Raw genomic sequence first — 22395 nt, 5'->3', positions numbered from 1 at the left:
AGATTTTGTTTTTTAGCGCTGTTGATATTTAATAATTCTCAACTGAGAAAAGCCTTCGATTATCAGGTTACTTAAGATAATGAACAACTTTCCTATCTTTTGACTCAATTGTGAGATCAATAAAACTTACCAAAAATATAGATTATAAAATGATTCAATTGTATATCAAGTATTGTATTCAAAAATAATATACAATATTTGTATGCTACAATTCATATTAAATAAATAAAAAAATGCAGTAAAATTTCATTCACTCAAAGCTTCCATCAATCATTTATATATGTTATAATTTTTTTGATATTTAAATTTTTTCAACGCGCCATAATTTAGTATTGCAGTCTTGGCCAACGGAAATTAAATTCTCATCATCGAGCCACACCAGGCGTGTAATTTGACTTTGAGGATGGGCATCTAGAATTAATATAAAATATTATATTTAGTACAATTGCTATAAGACTCATGTAAATGATTAGTAAATGTTTATGTAAATTAAGTTACTTTTAATAATGGTATGTTTCGCAGGGTTCGTTACACTCCAAATGATAATCGTAGTATCCAAACTTCCGCTAGCTACCATTGTAGAGTCTGTGTTCCACGCAACGGTATTCACTCTGGCGTTATGAAAGCCCCACTCCCTATTATGGGCGAGCTGAAAATCATTAACATTAATTAACAATGATTTTTTTGAATAAATTATATGATAATTTCTGCTAACTTGAAAGATGCGAAGAAATAAACTCCAATACTTACTCCCTTTATATCCAAAAAATCATTATAAGCAGAACATTAAAGGAGTTATTAGACTATGATACTACAAGTCATATGTTGATAAAATTACCTTATATTCAGGCACAACATAGAGAACGACTTTTCTGTTGGCATCACATGCCACTAAATATTTATGGTCTGGACTGTATGCAACGTCAGTTACTGGTCCAAGATGTTCTAATTCGGTTTTGAAAACCAGATTGGTTCCTGATTGATTATAAATATAAACTTTATTATCAGATGATGACCCAACAGCTACATCACCATTTCCTTGATTTACACTCACTGAGGATGCTTCATAATCGATTGGAAGCTTAGATACTTTTCGACCTTCTTGTGTCAAGTTTATCTAAAATCATTGAAATTATTCATCAATTTAACTACTTAACAATTACGAAAAAGTATATTAGAAATTAAGAAAAATTATTTTACTTGACGAATTGATGCAGTAATGACAATATCATTATACACATCAAGTCCACGCGGTTGAGAATCAAGTTTAACAGTTAAAGCTTCACTATAAGTATTGGTAGCCATATCAATAGCTCTAATAGTATCATCAATACCAGCAGTGTAGAGTAAATTTCCAGTAGCTTTCATGCCATTTATTTGATTTCCATGACCTATACCAGAAACTCGATTGTTTTCTCCAGTCTTTGCGTTCCAATTGGTTACGTAACCATCATGAGACCCTGTATAAATTGTTTCTCGATCTGGACTTAAAGTCAATACTGTAATTGGTTTATTGTGGCCCTATAATAAATAATGGAATTATTTTTAGTTGTTTTCTAATTATTGGATCATTCTCGATTAATATATTTATTTACCTTAATAATTCTTATCGGTTTAGATGAATCATTAACATTTAGATAGTTGATAAAGCCACTTAAAGATACTGATAGTAAATGTTCTCCTTGCCAAAGACAACTCACTTGTTGATCATCAACTGTTGATCCCATGTTGAATTCAGTTATTACTGTACGTGTTTCTACGTCCCATAACTTGCAAGTTTTATCACCCGATGCAGTTAATAATTGAGTTCCATCTGGTTTCCAAGCGACCTAAATGTTACATTAAATCATTTCTTGGTGTAAAGTTGTATATAAACAATAAAAAATTAAGGCGTAAAATTTTTGTAAAATGCATTTACTCCATAAACTCCTCCTTGATGAGCTGGTGAACCAATTTCCCCAACAAAGTCAGATGTATTACCATCATAAAGAAAAACTTTACCATCAAAACCAGCCGAAGCAAACAAATTGCCTGCTGGAGCATAACGTACTGCTTGAACGAATCTTGAGTGCTCTTGTTTGGTCATTCTAGATTAAGACAAAAAAAAATAATGTCTTAATAGATCTGATTGATCAAATAACTAGCTCATTATTAGATTTAGATATGAATGAAAACGCACTTAAATTTAAATGGTGGACCTTCAAATATGGCAATTGTATTATCTTCGCTTCCTGTTATTAATCTAAATGGTCTGCTAGGCTTAAAATCACAAGAGTTGATAGATTTACTTTGGCCCGATATCTCTCCAACGGAAGTTCCTGTGTCTGCCATGAAAACATGGCCAAATCTGAAAAAAATTCATTTATAATTTTACAAATACTTTTAGTAAGTAAAGTGCATATTTTTTTTTAATGTTATTCATTAAACGCAAACAATAGATTTAATGTTTAGTTATTTAAGACAAATTTACATTTGAGTAATGTAAATTGTACAATAAAAAATTTTTTCAATTCATAAGAAGAGTGAAGAAACCTTTCACGACCCTCTCCAACGACCACCATCCTTTGATTGTCTGGTGACCAGGCAATGTCTTTTATAGGACCACCAATTGGATGAAATTCATTTTTCAATATATGTTCTTTATTTACTGTGTCCCAAATTCTAACTTTTCCAGATTGATCTACAAAGAAATACTTTGGTACATTACATATTTATTTTATTGTTTTATTTCCAAGAATACAATTAAAAATAAAGTTACCTCCTGAAGCGATATAAAATCCACTTGGTGAATATTTTGCAACATTGACTTGACATGAGTGTTCTGTATAAATATCAGAAATTTCTGGATTCTAAAATTAGTAATATTATATTTACTATTGAATAAGATGTTATATGACTCAAGTATACCAATCAGGTAAATTACTCATTCTTACATTAATATTTCTAATGATTACACTATTTCCATTAGTGTATAAAAAATTATTTCCTTTAGGATCACCACCAAGAACTAAAGGAGCTCCACGCTGGGTACGCGGTAAAGCAGCAAAAATATATCCTGAAATACATTAAATTATTTATTACAATTGGCAACAATCCAATCATCACATTTCCTGTATTATTTTAAGATTCTGTATGATTATTACTTAATAATAGGATTGTATTACACGATAAATCTTTATGTTTACAAAATTTGGTTGTTACAGTAGATCTTAACAGCTTAATTTAAATAAAAATAAACAGCTTATAGCAATTCAGGTTAAGGTATTTTTGAAAGACAACAAGAACAATTAAATCAGTGTTTCGGAGTGTACAAGCTTCGAGGGCATTGACACAAGATTTGTACAAACAACAAAATGTAAAGTTGTTAGAAAAGAAAAAAATTAACACAGGACAGCAAAGTATTTACATATCTAAAAGTAGACAAAAATTTATTAAAAATAGAAACATCTTAGAATCTTAAAACAGTTGGCTTTTACATCTTAATGTTTTTTTACGTTAAAAAAATGTAAAAAAACATTAGTTTCACTTACTTGTTTCATAAGACATCTCGGCACTTTGCACACCTTGGTTTTGATTCAAGTACAATAGTTTGATATAAAAAATTACCAAGTAATAAATGTAATATTTGATTAAAGTATCACCGAGAATATGAGATAAGTGTTTATTATTTTTTGTTGAATTTATACTTGAATTTCTTTACATTCACTTATCGTACCTAACTTACTCTAACACTAAACTGAATTACAATATCCACGACTGCGCTAAAAAAAACTTGGAAAAATCATCCGCCCTTTTTTATCTGACTCAAGCTTCATGCAGCTCTGAGTTTTAACATTTACTGAAGTTGATAGCCGGAGTTGTTGGATTCATTCAATTCCTTTCTTCCGGGTATATCATTAATTCGTTACACTCAAGATGGAGACACTGTCTCCTTTACGCTCTCGACAACAATTGTCTGTTTCATCTGTTCAGTTGGTAATTAACACGGCGTCATGGTCTTGTTGCTTTTTTTTTGCTAATATTATTTTAATTTATTCTTCGTCCGGGTAAACTGTTGGTCCGCTAATTAGAAAGACCCTGAAACCGTCAATTTCTCTATTTTATTAAATCCTTGTAAATCATGTCAACTGTCGTAAGTTGTTTTATTATTTTGATCATTAGATTACGACGAATGTATAGTATTCACATCCGGACATTAGTCTGTTGTACTTTATAGAGATATAAATTGAACCATTATTAAGACAAATATGATTGAATATTTAGTCATAAATAACAATGGCAAAAACCTTTTTTCTTTTATTTAAAAGATTAAATTCAATCAAAAAGTGTTATTTAATTATGAATACTGTACTTAACTTTTTATTGAAAATATTGTCTCATATAAAGTTACGATGCTTGATTCTAAGAATTCATCTTATTATTCTTTCAACTTGAAATCTTTATTTGCAAATATAATTTTTTATTAAAGTTTTCAATGTCTGATTACAATTATATAACAAAACTATTACGTTCACTTATTTCAAATAAATGTTCCATCAATGTAACTTCGATTATATATTCCAGTTATTTTAGTAATAAAAATGTTAATTATTTGTCATTATGCTATTCCTTCAGTTCTATTGTTTTTGCATTAATATTGAGGAATTTTTAATACATCCATTACAATGCTACTTATTCACTTAAATAGGAAAAGAATAGATTTGATGAATTCTGATATTCCCAACAGAAAAGACATTATAATTACATTTTGAAACTGGTTAAAAATAATACATTAATATTATTGTTTTACTAGTATACATATATACTAAATGGCTAGGTATTGATATATTTTCTTTTAATAAAAAAAATCAAATAATGTTAAGAAATAAATATTTTTCATTTTAGACGTCTTATTTTTATTGTATTTTTTTGTACAATTGTTAGAAAATTTTTTAACAAATAATTTTTCAGATTCTATAATACAAGACGATGATATAATTTAAAAAAAAAAATTTATTAAATTTTAAATGTAACGGGAGTTGTTTTCAGTATTTTAATTAAATTATCACAAAATATATAAAATATTTATTAAAAAAATGCAAATGGTGCAAATACGTCGAAAATGCTTTTTACTAATAAATTGTTATTGTTTTCAGTATTATTGTTAAAAATTACGAGAGTTAATTTTGTAACGAGCCTCAACGCAATATCACACATTACTTAAATTCAGTACATCTATAGTTATAACTATAAAAATCAGTAGCATTAATTATAATTATTATGACAAAATATGCCGAATGATGAAATGTCTATTTACAATGAAAATATTATATAATAATGATGATGATGATAATTATTTATGATAGTTTTACTATTTAAAGTCTACTAAATACAGTACAGATGATGATAGTCTAAAAAAAGTAGAAATAAATAAATAATAAGAATTGTTGAAATGAATTATTTTGAGAAGGTGACTGAACTTATCTCTGAAATGGATAATAATCTTATTTTGTCGTAAGTTGTCTGGCACTTTATCAGTATTAAATAATATTTTACGACTTTATCCAATTACTAATTTTGAATAAAAGTTTTTTTAAACATTATTTTTGAATTTTCAATAAAACCGCAAGTATTTCATCTCTGGTTTGTGACGATCAGGAAAAATTGAAGTGCCATAATAATTTTGAACAGGTCTTACAAATCTAAGAACTCGAAATGGATATCCTAATAAATTAGCTTGGGGTGAATTATATTTTTTTAATGGAAACCTATCATAACTCGCTTGAAGTTCCGATACTGAGGGGACTCGAGAGTATTTTAAATCATCCAGATCTTCATCTCTTGGTAACGGTCGTTGATCATCACCAGGAACAGGACGTCCATCCGGGAATACTCGTACTACCAATGGTCCAACTACATATGATTCGTGATCTATAGGTTTTACATAGTCTTTTGTTAGTGATGATTCCTCCGCAAGACTATTTTGGTCACTTTCACCTGATACTAAAATTCAAAAATTCATTTTTTCTTTAATGAATTTGATCCAATTTAATAAATAATCTTTAAAAGCTCAATTATTAGTAAAAATGATAATTTAATATCAATATCAAGCCCGTATTCAATTGATTATTCCAATTCATACATGAACTTGTAGAGAAAATGTGAAAGTCACGATCTTGAAGAGAGCCAACGGTTCTTTAAGAAAAGTGACCTCGTTTAAATTTTTTGTTTTGAAACTACAAATATGGGTGGATTCAGTACATTTATTTACTTGTGCTCAAATACTAGAGATAATAAAATCTTTGAGGTAATAATTACCTAGAGGATCGTCTCCAGCATTATTTCCCGTAGATTCATGATCAGTTCTTGAGTTTTGCTGGTAGTTTCCAACGAGTGTTCGCCAAACTGTAATTATATCGATGAATAACATAAATTTCTTCTGAATGTTAATTACAGTAGCTCTAAATAACTGGATATAAAGTAGCAAAATTACTTTTGAAATTGGCATTTCGTTGATAAGGATCAAGTTCATCCAGTTTATTCTCATCCATATTAGAAAGATGTCGAAGACCAGAAACGAGGAGATTTTTATTACAGTCCGGCATTGATGAATCAAGGCAATAACTTGCAACCTCTTTGCTAAACAGTCGGTAGAGATGACTCACCTAGAACAAATAAAAATTATTTATTTAATAAATACCATAAAAATACCGCTAGAATTCGGTCACCCGTTAGTAAAGTTGATTAACATTCTTTTTACTATTTTCATTCTTAATTTATGTAATAGATTATTGATGTCACTAGTAGATTCCTCATGAATTTTAGTCACGTCCGGTGAAACTCGACAATGTGTAACAGGATAATTTAAACATGCATGTCACACGTCGTTGATGGTGCGTATCGCCTTGCAATCGGCTATTTTTATTTTTTCTTCTTTTTACAACAATTCGTTTTATATTGTTTAGATAAAGCACGAGTAAGAATGCAAAAAAAAATTCATAATCAGGCATACAGATCATGGATTTGAAGAAGCGTGTCATACTGAGGCTATCCGGAAATCAAGAGAAAGTCGTGTTTAGAGAATTTCTTTAGTGTAAACAAATAAATTTTATCTCAAATAAAAAGAAAAAAAGAACTTTCCTCTTTATAAAGACTTACGTTATTCATACATGCAAGAACATTTAAATAACTAATAATTTCATGGAAGGAGTAAAGTGTTGATAAACTGGTGAATATTATAAAGCATCACTGAATTGTTAAATCTCCCTGTTCCGATCATTATTATTTTAAATTGTCAATAAAAATTTTAGTTGTTTTTAGCATTCTATAATAGCAATGTCATTGCAATGATTGTTTATAATTAATAAAGAGGTATTGGTAGAAAATAGGTTTAGGTTTATGATAACTGAATGGTATTTTTTACGGTCGAGAACACTTACAGGTATTGAGTATTGTATTTATCCGAATAATAATAAAGGTACATCGAACTCTAAGATGAATCGAGATCGTGCTAGATAGTTCGGAGAAAGTTAAAAGAAATTATGGGAAATGTTTTCAATCTTTGAGTTAATTTTTTTATATTCAAGTTAAATAAAATAATTATTTGTAACAATATAGATAACCACTTACTTTTTCATTTTTAGATAAAAATTCCCACATGGGAATTGCAGATCCGTCAACTTGGGACCATAAACCAGTCACCAGTATCAAGATGATAGTACACATTCTACCAGTTTCTGTGTTCATAATGATTTGTTCTTGACACAATTGTCAGACACAGTAGGTTCACTTATTCACAATTTAGGTCGGTAAGTAAACAATAAATCAATAATAAAATGAGTGCATAAATTAGCACAAAAATACTTTAAATATTAAATTAATTAAACAATTGTTTTCACTTGGATCGTTGAACGTAAACTGAGCTAGAGTTTGTTGGTGGTTCGGTTTTATGTGCTGATGATCCACGTTAGAAGCATCTCCCACTCTTTTAGTCGACTTACCTTCGGTCTGATGTCGTGTTTATGCTTAAACTTGTTCACACCACCCATTTTCGTATCTCGTACGTATTTCTCTTCTTCTTCATCTTCTTTTCACTCCAGTCCCAAATTAAAATTCGGTAGACGTTAAATTTTTCTGCCTCTGACGTCACTAAATCTTTTTTCTGTTGTGCTTCCTAACCATCAACGTCATCACATTCAGTAGCCTAAAATTCCCCATTTTAATCAGCTCATTTGTCACTCTCATACCCCTTATATCTTCATAGTTATGTAGCATACTAAGTTCTATTGTTTTTTTTGTTTGAATAAAAATTTATAGTTATAACAATGTTAGAAACTTTCATAATTTTTTGAGTTTAATGTCATTTCAATAATTATTGAGATGAGTTTTTTTTATCAATTCCCATCTGAAATTTTATTTAAATAATTAAATATACATTTGATTGTTTAAAAAGGATCTAAAAATAAGATAAGCATTGTTTTGTTGTTATTGAAACAACAGTTATAGAATAATTGAACCTTTGACAATTATCTAGACTTGTTATTAATTCAGTTCATAACAATGCTGCATTTCAATTATTAAATGACAATTGAAACTGGTATTATTTTATTGTTTTATATTAGATACAATAGAAAATTAATTCTAAAAAAAATTAAATTTTTGTTTGTTTAAATATATTAATAATAATAGAATATGAAATTAAATTGCATTTAAACGGAATTTAAATAAAAACTGATGTTGTAATAAATGGTACTATTAATTTTTGATGTTTTTAAAAAACTCAATTATAAAATGATTGGAGTTTTTGTCAGTATACAGTCTAGACAAATTGCATTCGAATTAGTCGAGATAAAAAAATAGAATAGTTTTTAAATAAGGTTGGAATTAGCCATCAGTTTGGTTTAAATAAATTTTTTTTTCTTGATTCTTGCTAATGCTTATCATCAAGATGTATAATAACAAAAAATAATGAAAGCAATCGAACTTTTTTAAACTAGAATTGCCTGTTAATTATTGCAGTAATAAGCTTGATTAGAGCACCCTGTGTTTAATTTCTAAATGTATCTTCGAACATTTGAGGATGACAATAAATGTTTTATCTGTTTTTTATGATCAATAATTTACATTTTTTGATGCAAGAATAGAGTCCTGGAAAAATGATATCATTTAGATAATTTTTTTATTTGTTATTCATAGAACTGAATATTTACATTAATTATGTGTCATTTTTATTAAAATAAAATTTTTTGATTCTTTTAAATAATTATTTATGGAGTAAAAATGATTCTTCATCGTATTTTTTATTTTTCATCGATTTATTATAACTTTAAAATGAAAATGGTTTTTCAAAAATTAATTTAAAGAATACTCGTGTTGATTGAATTTAAAAATTTGATTTAAAATCAAAGAATCATTGGAAACAAGTGTTTTTTAATTTTAATTCAACTCACAATTCTTATAATTTTTCAAGCCCCCTCGGATCATTGATTTATATCTTAAGTCAAAGTTCAAAATATTGTAATCGAAATAGAAAAAAAATCATTTATAAATTGATGCCATTGTGAAAAAAATTATAAATAAATCAATGGTATAATCTCTAGGTCATTTAATCTGTTTACCAAATCATTGTGTATCGAAATATTTGAAAATATGAATAATTTAAAAATATCCCGTAAATCTAATAATGTAGATGTTCAATAATATATGCATTTGACAATATAAAAGCGATAAAAAACGATACTAAAATTTATTTTTGTCAGTAACTTTACGATGTTAAGTCGAAATTTATCTATTAAAATCAATAAATTTTAACAGTCATTGAAAATACATCGACCTCTTTGATGAATCGTGGCCTTGCCACCTTACACGAACGAATGGAAAAAAAATCCTTTTTTTTTGTTGGCCTTGGGGCCTTCGGAAATTGTCGAAGATACAACGCGTATCAATTCAACAGACATTTGATTAAAAAGTGGCGTCAGTCTGTGAAAAAATTTTTAAGATTGTCATTACAAACTATCGATATCTTTTTATCAATTTCATTAATTTAAGAAAATTTTTATCCAGCCATTTATTGTGTCATTTTAGAAATATTTTTTTTTTCATAATTTTCATGATTAATAAATAAAACATAATCACAATTTACAAATTATTTCGAATGATTAAATGATTAAGTTCTTGGGACGATATTATTTAACCTTGACCGTCCACTTATTTGACCTCGTTCCGCATTCCATTGAGCTCATTGCGTTTCCTCAAATATTCATAAATTTACACTTGGATAGTTTATGTTTCGCTCATGTCATTGACATTTCATTAAAAATACTGTCATGATTACGTTATTTGCATAAGTGTATGAAAATATTTACACCTAGAAAATGAAGACGATTTTTTTTTTGTTCCTTCAAGTGCATTTGTATTTTTATGAATTTTTATGAAGGACTTTTGTGAATAGTAGATCATTGACATTTATTAATATATTTTTAATAGTAAAAGTGCTTTAAATTATACCGGAAACAAAAAGAAAGTTGTCAAAAATCTAAAAATTGTCATGCTAAAAATTTTTATTAAATAACAATAGATTTGTTTGTTTTGGAGTAATCTAAAGAAATTAGGGTTATCACTTGTTTGATAAACAAAGAAGTTTTTTTAATCAAAAACATATTGTAAATGTAAGTGATTATACAAACTCATAATTTATTTGAATAATATTCGAGCATCTTGATGACTCCAAAAATAAAATAGTCTTGTTCATCACCTAATCTTGGTTTTTCCTAATTAAAAAAAATTCTTTCTCACACATGCAGTTGAACAACACCATCTGCATAAGAAGGAGTTGATAAAAAATGAATTTAGCTAATAAAAATTTTTTTAAAAAAACAATAAAAAAATTTTATTGTTCATTTTATTGATAGTTTTATAAAACCTTATCTTAAAAATAGAAATTCTCATATCACAGTGCATTTGAATTGAATTTAGGAGTTTTTCCTGATGATGCATTTAAACATATATAATTTTATTCACAATGTATCCGTAAATATTCATATATAGGAGATGGAATAAATTGATCATTTTATCACAGATATTATGTTGATATTATGAGGTTGGTGTTTGAAAATAAATATTCAAAGATATGTCTAAAGATTAAACTAAATACATAAAAAAATATAAATAATTCCATGAATTATATTATTTTTTATCACGCAGGAAAAATTCTTACGCATTATAGAAAAAATTTTATGAAGTCACTAATAATTTTGTTTACCTCTTCATTACTATGCTGAAATTTTCTTGAGAAAAACAATCTGCTTCAACTATTTATTTATTTTATTCATTATTATTCTCTTTTTTTCATACACATAAAAGTAAATTGTATTGTTATTAATAACTTTGTGATTTAGAATTTTTTTGCATTCAAAGTTCAAGAAAAACTTTATCCTATTCATTAACCAAACACATGTGACTACTTTATTATCAAACACTACGTCCATCAAATGCATGCTTGACGAGTGGATAAAAAACCAATTTATCTATTTAATAAATTATATATATGTTGTTTTTCTGAATTTTTCATATTCCTTATTATTTTAATGTTAACCAATAAGAAGTCTTATTATAGCACTCGCGGATAATAATTAAGAGACGACAGATAAATCTTGTAAAACAACAACGTTAGTTTATTTGATTTTTTCGACAAAAACATAACGTCAAGAATATTTTCGTATATCATCTAATACGTTTTTATTCGAAATTTAAAAGTGTTAATTGTATTTGTGTTTCGTAAATCTTTTAGTAATGATTTAGGAATGTCCATTAATTTTCGTAAGCCGTTAAAAAGAGTGTAAAGAAATTAATTTTTTTTATTGTTTAATTATTTGTAATGTTTATTTCCAGCAGTTGTCATACCATTAATTATATCATCTTACGTTAAATTTCTTTTTTTTTTTTTTAATTGTTACAATTAAGCAATGCCAATTATTATTTGCTCATCACAATAATTCAAGGAGTGACTTTTTTTATTAACTTACTTTATTTATTGAAAAAATTTTTTAATTGTTTTCTATTTAGAGAATTAAAAATAAATATTTGGAGGAGTAAATTGAGAGAGAGAAAAATGGTCTTAATTAATTAAAACGACGATTTAGAGGCTATGAAATGAATTAAATGTAACATTGTTGAGTAAAATTGAATAGATCTCATGATTTTTTTCCATACCTCAACTATTAATCGCAGCTGTCGGTCAAGTTTACGGAGTGCGGGGAATTCCACTGGCGTAGGTTATTCCGTCATTGGTACTAAAGAATTCTTAGTATTTTTTGACTATTTATTTTTTTCTTTTTTTTTTTGCACATCCTTTGAACTTTTTACCATTATGTAAAAACAATATAATTGTAGGTTATTTAAAATAATTTTTATTAATAGTTAAATTATAATTCAATTAATTAATCGTATCAGACATTTTTTTGAGTTGTAACTCTTAATTGTTATTTATTGCATACAACTGAAAAAATATTTGACTTAATTAACTTAAAATTGATTTTAAAATGAGTTCTTTTTCGTTAAATGCAAAATGTCAAATATAACAAACTTGCCTTTTTTGCATACATGTTGGTAGAGAAATACCAACAATTTTTTCAATGATTGAGTGATTTTTTTTTCAAGCTTTGTTTACTTTGCAGAATAGTTTCACTTTCATATCATCTTTTTGAATTAAATGATTGTTGACATTTAATATATAAAATATAAAAACTAATTTTTTTTCAACAAGAGAATTATTTTGAAGCCAATGACTGTTGTAGTGACCAAGAGTGACACTTCCTTTTCCTGATTGCCATTTCACTCATACAATTTATCTCATCACATCCGGTTTGTCAGTTATTCTTTTGTGTTAAAAGTTTAATTTAAGCCAAATTACGTCATTTGTAATAGATACAGTATGTATGTATAATAAATTGAACTCAATACGAATAATTTAAAATACCAAACTACAAATACTTTTTTTATAAATGATGAAGAGACGATAAAAAGTAAGTGAAATAAAAAAAATGTCAGTAGGAGTAAAGAGATAAATGTGATCCGTTATGTCTTTTTTTTGTTTTATATAAGCAGGCGCCATGGCTCCGTCCTCGAAAGGTCGTTCCGAGATTCCTGCCTAAATTAATTACTCAGTAATATAAAACCGGTGTCTGGACCGTGCGAGTATGGCTATATTGATGCTATTAATTTCGACACAAACATCAGGTTCACAATAATGTGGAAAACATAAATTTAAAAACTGATTTCGTGAAAAACTCACATAATCAATACCAGTTATCCCTTTCTTTTAAAATTTTATTTACCACCTTTTTTACCTATCTGTTACCTACATTGAAATGTTCAAGTAAATATTTTTATAAACTGCTGGAATGTAAAGAACGTTATTGACACATGAATACACTAGGCTTAGCCCACGCACCCGACAGTTGGCGCCATCCTTATAATAACAGGAAATCTTTCGCCGTCAAAAATTCCACGAAAATATTCACGTCGCGATCAGCTAAATTTAATAAAATAAAATATCTTTAAAAAATATGTTGTGATAATCACCAATCGTTTTCTTAGTTATTTTGTTTCAAGTCATTTTTTTATTTATTTATTTTATCATCTTGCTTTTTTCCTTTTTTTTTGATGTTTTGCTTGAATTATACGATTTTTGTTTCATTCAAGAATGTGGTATTTTCAACGTGATTATTATATGATACATGTCCAGTTTTGTATTTAAAAAAATCAACCTTGAAGCTTTTTCGCACGTCGTTTATTCTTTAAATTGCACAGTGATAGTCTGAATAGGTGATAGGTATTTCGTATTATATTGTACACAAATTATGGCTGAATCGAGAATAATGAAGAAATAAAACTTTCACTTAACACAATCCCACGTGAATTGAATTTCTTTCTGTTTCGGTTAATGATCTATTAATTGATCATAAATTTAGAGATTTCTATGCTTTTCTTTTTTTTTGTACTTATTAAAAATTAAAAAAATTAATGATTATTTAATGAACAACCTTGACATCAAGAATACATTTTGACTTTGATTGTATAAAAAAAATTTTTTTTTTACTTACATGAATATCTAAACACTAATTGAAATCGTTGACTTTAGGTCGATTAGTCTAAAAGTATTAATTAAGAATGTATTCAGCCTTCTTCATTGGTTTTTTTTGGTTGTTATCGAATTTCTCAGACGCAGACAAAAAAAATTTCATAATATCGAACAGTAGCTAATTTATATTCATCGAAGTTGAATTAATTTATTGGCGTAAACAATTCTTAAAAACTTAATGTCTTTGTGAAATGAATGAGTCATCATCAAAAATTAGAAACTGTCACAAAATGAAAAAAAAGTTATTCATTTCAAAATTATGGTAATATCATTCGTGTACTTAATAGATGCAAAAAGTCAGTTTTGATGTATGGCAGTTACTGTTAGATGTTGTATATCTCATAATAGTTTTTGAAAAAATTTTTCATGTGAGCTAAAAAAATATGTTATACTTCCTAAGATGTACTATAATGAAATTAGTATAATATTTGAGCTAAATATTAGATATTATCAAAAATTTATTATTAATAATAAATTACTGTCGTCATTCCATAATTCAAAGATGACTCTTCCTAACAGGAATGAATAAAAATTCTATGTATTTAAAAGAAAAATACAAATATGACGTAGTTTTAATCTCTTTGGTAATTTCTTAAAGCCAACGATATAAAAATCATGAATTTTTTTATGTCAATATATTTTTTTAATTAAAAAAATTCTTAAAAGACTACTATAATTAAGAACGTAAACATTTGATTAGAATGCTCTGAATATATAATAAACATTATTAACTAGGCATATAAAATTTATCAATAAAATTCATCAACGAATAAAAAAATTAAAGATTGTAAAAAATGTTTGGTCATAATTATACAATATTTTTTGTTAAGAACGATCGTATGCGAAATTTGATTGATGTGCTGTAAAAACAATAAAAGTTTGTACTGTAAAAAATCCAATTATTCATTTCTTATCACTAAAATGACTTACATCTATAAAAGTGTCCAAGGAATTTAATATCGGGTACTAGCTTCTGGACTTTTTGTATTATAGTACTTTCTTGTATTAAATCAGCATTTTTATTCCAAATCTTAACAAAAAAAAATTTATTATTAAAACACGAAAGTTGATTAGTAATTATAATGCTAATATTTTTTTATTTACCTGAATTAAATCATCTCTATCTCTTATAGATACTGTAACACCGCAAATTTCATCATCTTTGGAGATATGATCATTAAATTGTTCGCCAATAGCAGCTAATACAACCTCTTTCCACACCAATTCCTTTAAATGTAAATATCGATTTATTTATACTTATTTTTAAAATTTCTTTTTTACTGGAATTTTATTTTCAAATAACTTAAATATGATATCCTTTACAAACAAAACTATAATCATTCATGTTGACTTACTGAATCTGTTTTATGGCATCTGAATCTCCAAGTACCACCTTTTTTATTGTACTCCTCCTCCCAGAGAGGCAATTTTTCGTCTCTCATCAGATGATAATTATATCTGTTCTAAAGATAAAAGAAGAATATTTTACAATATACATAAAATTTATGCTGAAATACAAACTATCAATATTTTCTTTACTCACTTGAATCTCACAAACTTTTGGTATATTATTATAAACAGCCCAAAAATTCTGTATTGTAGAAACTGTATATATTTTTTTCAAGTTTTCTTTATACTCGTTGACAGTTCTTCCATGTACTGCCCTAAAACAAAAACACAATTTTTTTAAATCATTTTTCAATTGTCCATCATATATAATCAACATGAATATTAATAAATTCTAGATAAACTTATATTTATTTTATAAAAATTATTCTAATCAATCAACGTAATCACAGACCTTTAACTTTATTATTTTTTTCGTTTAATCCAAGTATAATTGATTTCATACAAAATTATTATGGCTAATAAATAAATATATCTTTAATATATAAAACTCACTTGTCAAGCCAAAAAGTCCACGAAGATTCCAGTGGATTTCCTTCTTCATGATTTTCCTCATTTGTAGTAATTGTTTCATCATTGCAAATCGTAGTTTTTGACAAATCACTTGAAAAACAATCAGATGTATTACGTTCTAATGTCGCCATATTTAAAGTTGATTGAAGTTTACGTTGTTGTCGGCCGATTACTAAGCTCTTGTTGATCATGTGATGATGATTTCATTCGAGCCAACTCTCGATAACAGCGCCCTCACGTGTGTGTAATTTTAATTATTTTACTCTTCTTCTTTATCATTCATGATTGATGTGCAATATTTATCATCCAATTAGTCGTTTATTTATTTATATTTTTATCTTAAAAAGCTATTAGATAGTAGTTGGCAACATCAATTATTATCTTGCTTTATTTATGATGGATTTTAGTGAATAAATTCTTTGTTTCAAAGCCTTGAATGTCTTATCATCATAGTTGATAATATTTAACCACATGATTTCAGTGAAAAAAATTTTTTATTTACTTATAAATTTGGATATTTTTTGACTTTTAACATTCATACAAGTGTATACATAAAAAAAAGATAATTATTTATTTTATATTAACGATTAATTTTTTAGTTGCATCGATTAAATTATGCTCTTGATTACCTTGATAATAAATAATCCTATTTGTCTTATCCATTTTTTGATCACAAAGAAAAGTATTATGCATATTTTTATTATGCTTGATTGAATAAATTTTATGCATTTTACGGTCTAGAAATAATACATTAGAAATTATGATTATAAGTATTTTTTTTATTCACTCATATATTTATTCAACCGTGTTACAATCTTGTATTACTTTTATTTCTTTTTATCTACATGTTGGAAACAATGCTTATAAATACTACTACATGAAAAAACATTATGAATTTATACAATTTTGTAGTACTGAGAAAAAATTATAGTCGATATTTTTAACATTCTTTATCGAGCCAAACATTCATGAAAAACAAAATTATCACTCAGTACAAAATTGTTACTTCACTAATAACAAGGTATTGTATTTTTGAATTGTTTCATTTATGAACTATGCAATAAAATAAATATTTCTGGAAATGTATAAATAAATATTTGCTATTAATAATAATCACAACAATACTTACTACAAAGAAAAATCAATTTATCATTCAGTTCATGTCATTGACTCAAGTCTATAAATACTTTAAGAATTAGCAATAACTTTACTTACTAAAATGTCTCATTTTGTCAATAGAGTAAACCTATTCATTTGCAAAGTCAGTATGTATAGTAAATAAAGCTTAAGTTCGATAAAACGGCAAAATTTCTCTTTTAATATTAAGCTATACTAAAATCATGATTAAATTTGTATTTTATTTAATATTTTTGAAACTTTTAGTATTTGATATCAAAGCTGCAAATATCGATTTGTTTAATAACGATAATAATAATTCTGTGAAGCGAATATCAGAAATTAGTAGGTCAATTTTTTTATCATAATATAATTATTAACATATTATAAATAAATTCCTGTATTATGAGTGTGCTTTTAATTGATATACCTGCTTTCAGAATGTAGAGAATATCGAAATAAGCTGATGAAAAATATTTATACCATTCGTTTAACAAATTTAGAAGCTATTCCTCTACCACCAGTATGTAGACCTCGAATTAATTTTTTAATTGCTGATGGCAAACTTGCTTATTTGCAAGAGTTTCCTCACATGGTAGCAATTGGTTGGAAAGATGATGGGAATGTCTCTTATCTTTGTGGTGGCTCTTTAATTTCAAATAATTGGGTCTTAACTGCGGCCCATTGTACTCATAATTACTTGTAAGTATCCATTCATTGATTAATTTTACCCTTAAAAGGTATTTCTAGCATTGAAAAAAAGTTGTATTTAAATTAAAAATTTTCAAGATGCTAAAATTCTAATAAATAAATTTCATAGTATATTTTACAGCCAAATTTAGTCTTAAATAATCTACTATACAATCTTAATGATGAAAAAATAATATCAATGTTCAATAAATAAATTTGATTATAAATAAAAGTTTCAAAGTAATATTGATTAAAACGATCAACAGGTGGTATTATTGATCTCATAAATTTCAACTAAAGAATGAAAAGCCAACATTGTCACAAGCTATGTTGTTATATTATACACAGGAGATAGATGAAGAGGAGGGATAATTAGTTTTACAATCAATTGTGATATTTACACGATACCAGAGAAACTATTTAAAATATTTATTCTCCTAGTAACTGGTGCAATGTTTTTTTTTTATATTCAATTATTAATGTATTATGTAACATTATGCAAAGTTAAAAATTTATTTATTATCTGTATATTATCATTGATAAAACTACGTAGGTATTTTGGATATTTTATTTACTGAGTGTTATCAATATCTATGATAAAAAAATTTATGTACTCAAATTTAATTTGAAAAATCTAGAGTTGAAGAATTTTCTTATAAAATTAATAAATAACGTGCGTAAAAAAATTTTTGTATAAATTTTTTCAATGCTGAAAATATTTTATCTATAGATTAATCATTGTATGATTTATTTAAATGCATCATATTTTTTTTTATTTCTTATCTGTTTTATAGAGGGAAGCCGAGGATTATTAAGTTAGGTAGCAATAGTCTGTATGATACTTCAGGAAAAATTATCAAAATCAAAAAGACCATTCGTCATCCTGATTTTAAAAGACCAAAATTTTATTTTGATATTGGTCTAATACAGCTTGCAGAATCAGTGCCCTTTGATAACAATATTCAACCAGCATGTCTTTATTCTCAATATGAAACTACTCCACGAGTGGTGTGGGCAACTGGTTGGGGTTCGAGTCAATATAGTAACTAGAATATTTTTTTACATTATTTCTCTAGATTTTTAATCAAATATAAAAACTTAACAAATTAAATTTTCAATATTTAAAAAAAAAAACAGTTTTTGAAAAAAAAATTCTCTTTTTTCTTTCAAATACTATTTAAATAGCTTTATCATTGTGTCAAAACGTTATGCAAACAACAGCTTCAATTTTATATTTTTATTCCAACATTCCAAAGAGATGTGTACATTAATATTCATATATTTACCTAAAGTATGAAAATATTTTTATTTCAATAATATTTTTTTTTTTTTTTGAAATCAAATGTTTTTTTTACCATGATAATAACTCTAACATTTGAAATTCAAAGTATTCGAGTATCATACATATCAATCTATTTGCTTTAATGTTGACAGGTTCATTTTTTGAAGATAAGATAGATTTCAGCGATGTTCTTTTAAAAGTTAAATTGAATGTAATCGACAATATCAAGTGTTCATTAGCATATAATTCTTCAACTGCGATACCTTATGGAGTAACACCAAGTATGATGTGTGCTGGTGATCCATATGGAGGATGGAAAAAAGATACATGTCTTGGTGACTCTGGAGGTCCAATTCAAACATTTGATATGGACAATTGTCTTTATCAAATAGTTGGAATAACAAGCTTTGGAAAACTTTGTATAATGACTAATACTCCAGGTGTATATACTCGAGTTTCTCATTATCTCGATTGGATTGAATCCATTGTGTGGCCTTGACAAAATGTGTAGACCAGAATATACACTATACTTATTTTGCCTAAATTAGCAAGAATGAATCTTTTTTAAATAGTACGGAAATATATTTTATGGCAACTGGTTTATGGAAGATTTTATTTAAATTTCATAATAAATAAAGAATAATAAAAAATTATTTACACGTATTTAGCACACTATGAATTGAAATTCGGTCAGAATAATAGTGTTGGATGTAGTGTAAGATTTAACTTCTTAGTCACACACTATTGTCGACTTTAAATTTAGAACGATCGCGTGTACAAACGTTTGACTTCTACCTCTGTGAACCTTCAGTCTAGCTCGACACGTGGATACAATACTATTGTGTGCTGTTTTTTATTTTTTTAATGATTAATCAAAAATATTAATCATCATGTAATAAAATTTTATGTACGCGAATTACTCATTTTTTCTTTTAATAAATAATTGATCATTGGTTGTAAATAATTTAATTTAATTCTTAAAAGTTTCATTCGGAATTTTTTTGATGTATTAATCAATGGAATTGAAATAAAATGGTAATTATTAAATGATTATTGTAAAATTTTTTGGATATTATTTTTATTTGTGTATCTATTATTACAGCCAAACCGCAGCGGATTAAATCTACCTACAAAAATGATTGCAAATTCTAAATGGATCTTAATGATGATTGTTTTAATAATTATCATTACCATAATTATTATTCATCAAAGTCGAAAAAAAATGGCTATTCTTCCAAGTGATGAACATTATGTGATGAAAGATGTTTATGACTATGGTATGTTTTTTGTAAGTTTGCTTACAAGAAAAAAAAAAAATTTTTTTAAGCTAGTTATTTGATACAAATCTATTACAATTCATCTTATGAATTGGTGATTTCAGTTTATCAACGCTGGTATAATTTTTCAAAAGGTGATAAGTGGTATAACAAGTACAATTTGTCTATGTTTGACCTTCTTTTGATTAATGAAATTCGTGATAATTGGATTATCGGACCAGTGAATATTAATAATACTAGTATACCAATTTCTAATGATAGTTATGTTTATGAATATTTGAAGCTGATGAATCCAGAAATCGAGGATCCTTCAATGGGTCAATCACAAGCTATCAAAGAATATTTTAATAACAAAGTACTAATTTTAAATAACTTTTATCAAATAGGGTGAATTAAATAGATGAACAAAAGTATTGAAACATTATTCTTAATTAAACTTTTAATTTTATTTATGTGACTAGCTTTTTAATTTATTTCTATAAATAATTAAAGAAAAGAAGAACTGATTTTGTCTACATTACTTTTGATTCATTTATTAAATTGACCCTAATTGAGGTTGGTAATGATTACTAAAATTTATTTTCGATTATTTAATGATTTTAGATGAATGGTTTTTTCATAGAATGTGGTGCTTACGACGGCGAAACACGGAGCAATACTTTAAACCTCGAAAGATTCTACAATTGGACTGGAATCTTAATTGAAGCGGATCCAGAGAACTTTAGTTTAATGCTACAAAAAAATAGAAGAGCGTATCTTTCGCCCACTTGCCTCAGTATTAAATCTCGTCCAATGAACGTAAGTCAATACATACATGATTTAAATGATTTTATTTTATTTTTATCGATTATATTTTAAATAGACGTCTTTTTTGATGGCTAAAAATATTGGACGTATTCATATCCCGCATGGTTCTGAATCTAATGAATTGGAAAATAGTCCAGATATTGCGCACAAAGGGACCCATGTTGATGTACAATGCTTTCCTTTAGCGTCTTACATAAAAGCAGTTAATGTCAAAACTGTAGATTATTTAAGCCTTGATGTAGAAGGGAATGAAATGGAAATTCTGGAAACAATTCCGTTTGATAAAGTTGATATCAAGGTTTGGAGAGTATTATTATTTTTAATGCTTATAAATTTCGAGTGATATCCATGCTCAATAACTTTATGACTTACAAATTTATCAAACGACATATGTACTTCATGACCTACTGGAATAACAGAATTTACTAGACATGCATGACACTGATCATTATCCTGAATGAATTTCGAATCAATATTATTCTATACATAAAAGAGTAGTCTATCATTTAATAGATGTAATGAAAATAATTTTTATTCGACCGTGACAGATTGATTAAAAATTCCCCACTAGGAAGTTAATAATTGCAATTTAAATATAGATTTATTTAAATTAAAGTAAAATATAAATAGACGTAATTAATCAAAACTTGTCCTTTCTCTGTACTCATTGACCATTTATCGATCAAATCACATGGAAAAATTTGAAAAACATATTATTATTTATCATGAATATTATAATAATTATAGTAAAATGAAAAAAAACTGGTACACAGATATTTTTCCATTCACACGACTATTTTTATAAAAGTATTTCTTAAATACTGTTATTTAGCATGGAAATTAGCTAGACAATTAATTCATTCTTAGAAATATCAGAAAAAAACTCAATTAGTTTTGCTTATGTTATTCAGGCACTTTCTGTTGAGTACACCCATGTGAGTAAGGGTCGTCAGTATATGATAGACTTTATGGATCGTTATGGCTACTACGTTTACACATTTGTAAATAAACCTGATAATTTAGCTAATGATATAATATTTGTTAAGCGATCATATATATAATAGTAATAAATTTTTGTTCGTCAGAAAAAATCAAAGAATAATAAATAGATATTAATAAACATCTATCAACTCTTTTTTTTACCAAACGCATGTTGCGTAAGTAGGTTCATGTATTATTACATC

At 26.6% G+C, this 22395-nt stretch overlaps 5 protein-coding genes across 5 annotated transcripts; 2 read left to right on the top strand and 3 right to left on the bottom strand.

Annotated features, from left to right (window-relative positions):
* Positions 1-248: 248 nt before the first annotated feature.
* flr (actin-interacting protein 1 flr) lies at positions 249-3850 on the bottom strand. Its single transcript, XM_035096400.1, has 11 exons — positions 3531-3850; positions 2934-3055; positions 2759-2849; positions 2533-2680; positions 2180-2347; positions 1919-2087; positions 1596-1829; positions 1201-1521; positions 839-1117; positions 499-649; positions 249-411 (listed from the first exon to the last, which is right to left on the bottom strand). Exons 1-11 carry the CDS (start codon positions 3544-3546, stop codon positions 302-304), a joined length of 1809 nt encoding a protein of 602 aa, XP_034952291.1. The 5' UTR covers positions 3547-3850; the 3' UTR covers positions 249-301.
* Positions 3851-5017: 1167 nt separating this feature from the next.
* Reg-5 (Rhythmically expressed gene 5) lies at positions 5018-7751 on the bottom strand. Its single transcript, XM_035096407.1, has 4 exons — positions 7609-7751; positions 6473-6644; positions 6298-6384; positions 5018-5982 (listed from the first exon to the last, which is right to left on the bottom strand). Exons 1-4 carry the CDS (start codon positions 7723-7725, stop codon positions 5594-5596), a joined length of 765 nt encoding a protein of 254 aa, XP_034952298.1. The 5' UTR covers positions 7726-7751; the 3' UTR covers positions 5018-5593.
* A 6002-nt stretch (positions 7752-13753) lies between these two features.
* Positions 13754-16234, bottom strand: LOC118074883 (eukaryotic translation initiation factor 4E type 3-like). Its single transcript, XM_035096408.1, has 6 exons — positions 16022-16234; positions 15663-15783; positions 15475-15582; positions 15224-15346; positions 15050-15149; positions 13754-14979 (listed from the first exon to the last, which is right to left on the bottom strand). The coding sequence occupies exons 1-6, from the start codon at positions 16228-16230 to the stop codon at positions 14945-14947; spliced, it is 696 nt and encodes a 231-aa protein (XP_034952299.1). The 5' UTR covers positions 16231-16234; the 3' UTR covers positions 13754-14944.
* A 1249-nt stretch (positions 16235-17483) lies between these two features.
* Positions 17484-19767, top strand: LOC118074881 (serine protease snake-like). Its single transcript, XM_035096406.1, has 4 exons — positions 17484-17504; positions 17596-17857; positions 18640-18887; positions 19280-19767. Exons 2-4 carry the CDS (start codon positions 17622-17624, stop codon positions 19624-19626), a joined length of 831 nt encoding a protein of 276 aa, XP_034952297.1. The 5' UTR covers positions 17484-17504; positions 17596-17621; the 3' UTR covers positions 19627-19767.
* A 334-nt stretch (positions 19768-20101) lies between these two features.
* On the top strand, positions 20102-22346 carry LOC118074880 (uncharacterized). The gene is made up of 6 exons (XM_035096405.1): positions 20102-20162; positions 20230-20404; positions 20509-20759; positions 21008-21202; positions 21267-21509; positions 22123-22346. The coding sequence occupies exons 1-6, from the start codon at positions 20160-20162 to the stop codon at positions 22270-22272; spliced, it is 1017 nt and encodes a 338-aa protein (XP_034952296.1). The 5' UTR covers positions 20102-20159; the 3' UTR covers positions 22273-22346.
* The last annotated feature ends 49 nt before the right edge of the window (positions 22347-22395 follow it).

The sequence above is a fragment of the Chelonus insularis genome, unplaced genomic scaffold (genome assembly GCF_013357705.1).
Source record: "Chelonus insularis isolate UGA/USDA-ARS -01 unplaced genomic scaffold, ASM1335770v1 contig_139_pilon, whole genome shotgun sequence".
Lineage (NCBI taxonomy): Eukaryota > Metazoa > Arthropoda > Insecta > Hymenoptera > Braconidae > Chelonus > Chelonus insularis.
The sequence above is the reverse complement of the archived record's forward strand: the minus strand, read 5'-3'. Positions and strand labels throughout refer to the sequence as shown.

Excerpts from the sequence above, each read along its gene's own strand:
- LOC118074883 (XM_035096408.1), bottom strand. The coding sequence starts at position 16,230 with ATGATCAACAAGAGCTTAGTAATCGGCCGACAACAACGTAAACTTCAA. Across the intron at positions 15,583-15,662 it reads CAAAAGTTTGTGAGATTCAA|AACAGATATAATTATCATCT; the intron begins GTGAGTAAAGAA and ends TTTTATCTTTAG. Across the intron at positions 15,150-15,223 it reads ATAGAGATGATTTAATTCAG|ATTTGGAATAAAAATGCTGA; the intron begins GTAAATAAAAAA and ends TTTTTTGTTAAG.
- LOC118074880 (XM_035096405.1), top strand. Across the intron at positions 20,760-21,007 it reads AAGAATATTTTAATAACAAA|ATGAATGGTTTTTTCATAGA; the intron begins GTACTAATTTTA and ends TAATGATTTTAG. Across the intron at positions 21,203-21,266 it reads TTAAATCTCGTCCAATGAAC|ACGTCTTTTTTGATGGCTAA; the intron begins GTAAGTCAATAC and ends TATTTTAAATAG.
- LOC118074881 (XM_035096406.1), top strand. The coding sequence starts at position 17,622 with ATGAAAAATATTTATACCATTCGTTTAACAAATTTAGAAGCTATTCCT. Across the intron at positions 17,858-18,639 it reads CATTGTACTCATAATTACTT|AGGGAAGCCGAGGATTATTA; the intron begins GTAAGTATCCAT and ends TCTGTTTTATAG. Across the intron at positions 18,888-19,279 it reads TTGGGGTTCGAGTCAATATA|GTTCATTTTTTGAAGATAAG; the intron begins GTAACTAGAATA and ends TAATGTTGACAG.
- Reg-5 (XM_035096407.1), bottom strand. The coding sequence starts at position 7,725 with ATGAACACAGAAACTGGTAGAATGTGTACTATCATCTTGATACTGGTG. Across the intron at positions 6,385-6,472 it reads ACGAAATGCCAATTTCAAAA|TTTGGCGAACACTCGTTGGA; the intron begins GTAATTTTGCTA and ends ATATAATTACAG. Across the intron at positions 5,983-6,297 it reads TGCTGGAGACGATCCTCTAG|TATCAGGTGAAAGTGACCAA; the intron begins GTAATTATTACC and ends TTTGAATTTTAG.
- flr (XM_035096400.1), bottom strand. Across the intron at positions 2,348-2,532 it reads GTTGGAGAGGGTCGTGAAAG|ATTTGGCCATGTTTTCATGG; the intron begins GTTTCTTCACTC and ends AATTTTTTTCAG. Across the intron at positions 412-498 it reads GAAACATACCATTATTAAAA|ATGCCCATCCTCAAAGTCAA; the intron begins GTAACTTAATTT and ends TATTAATTCTAG.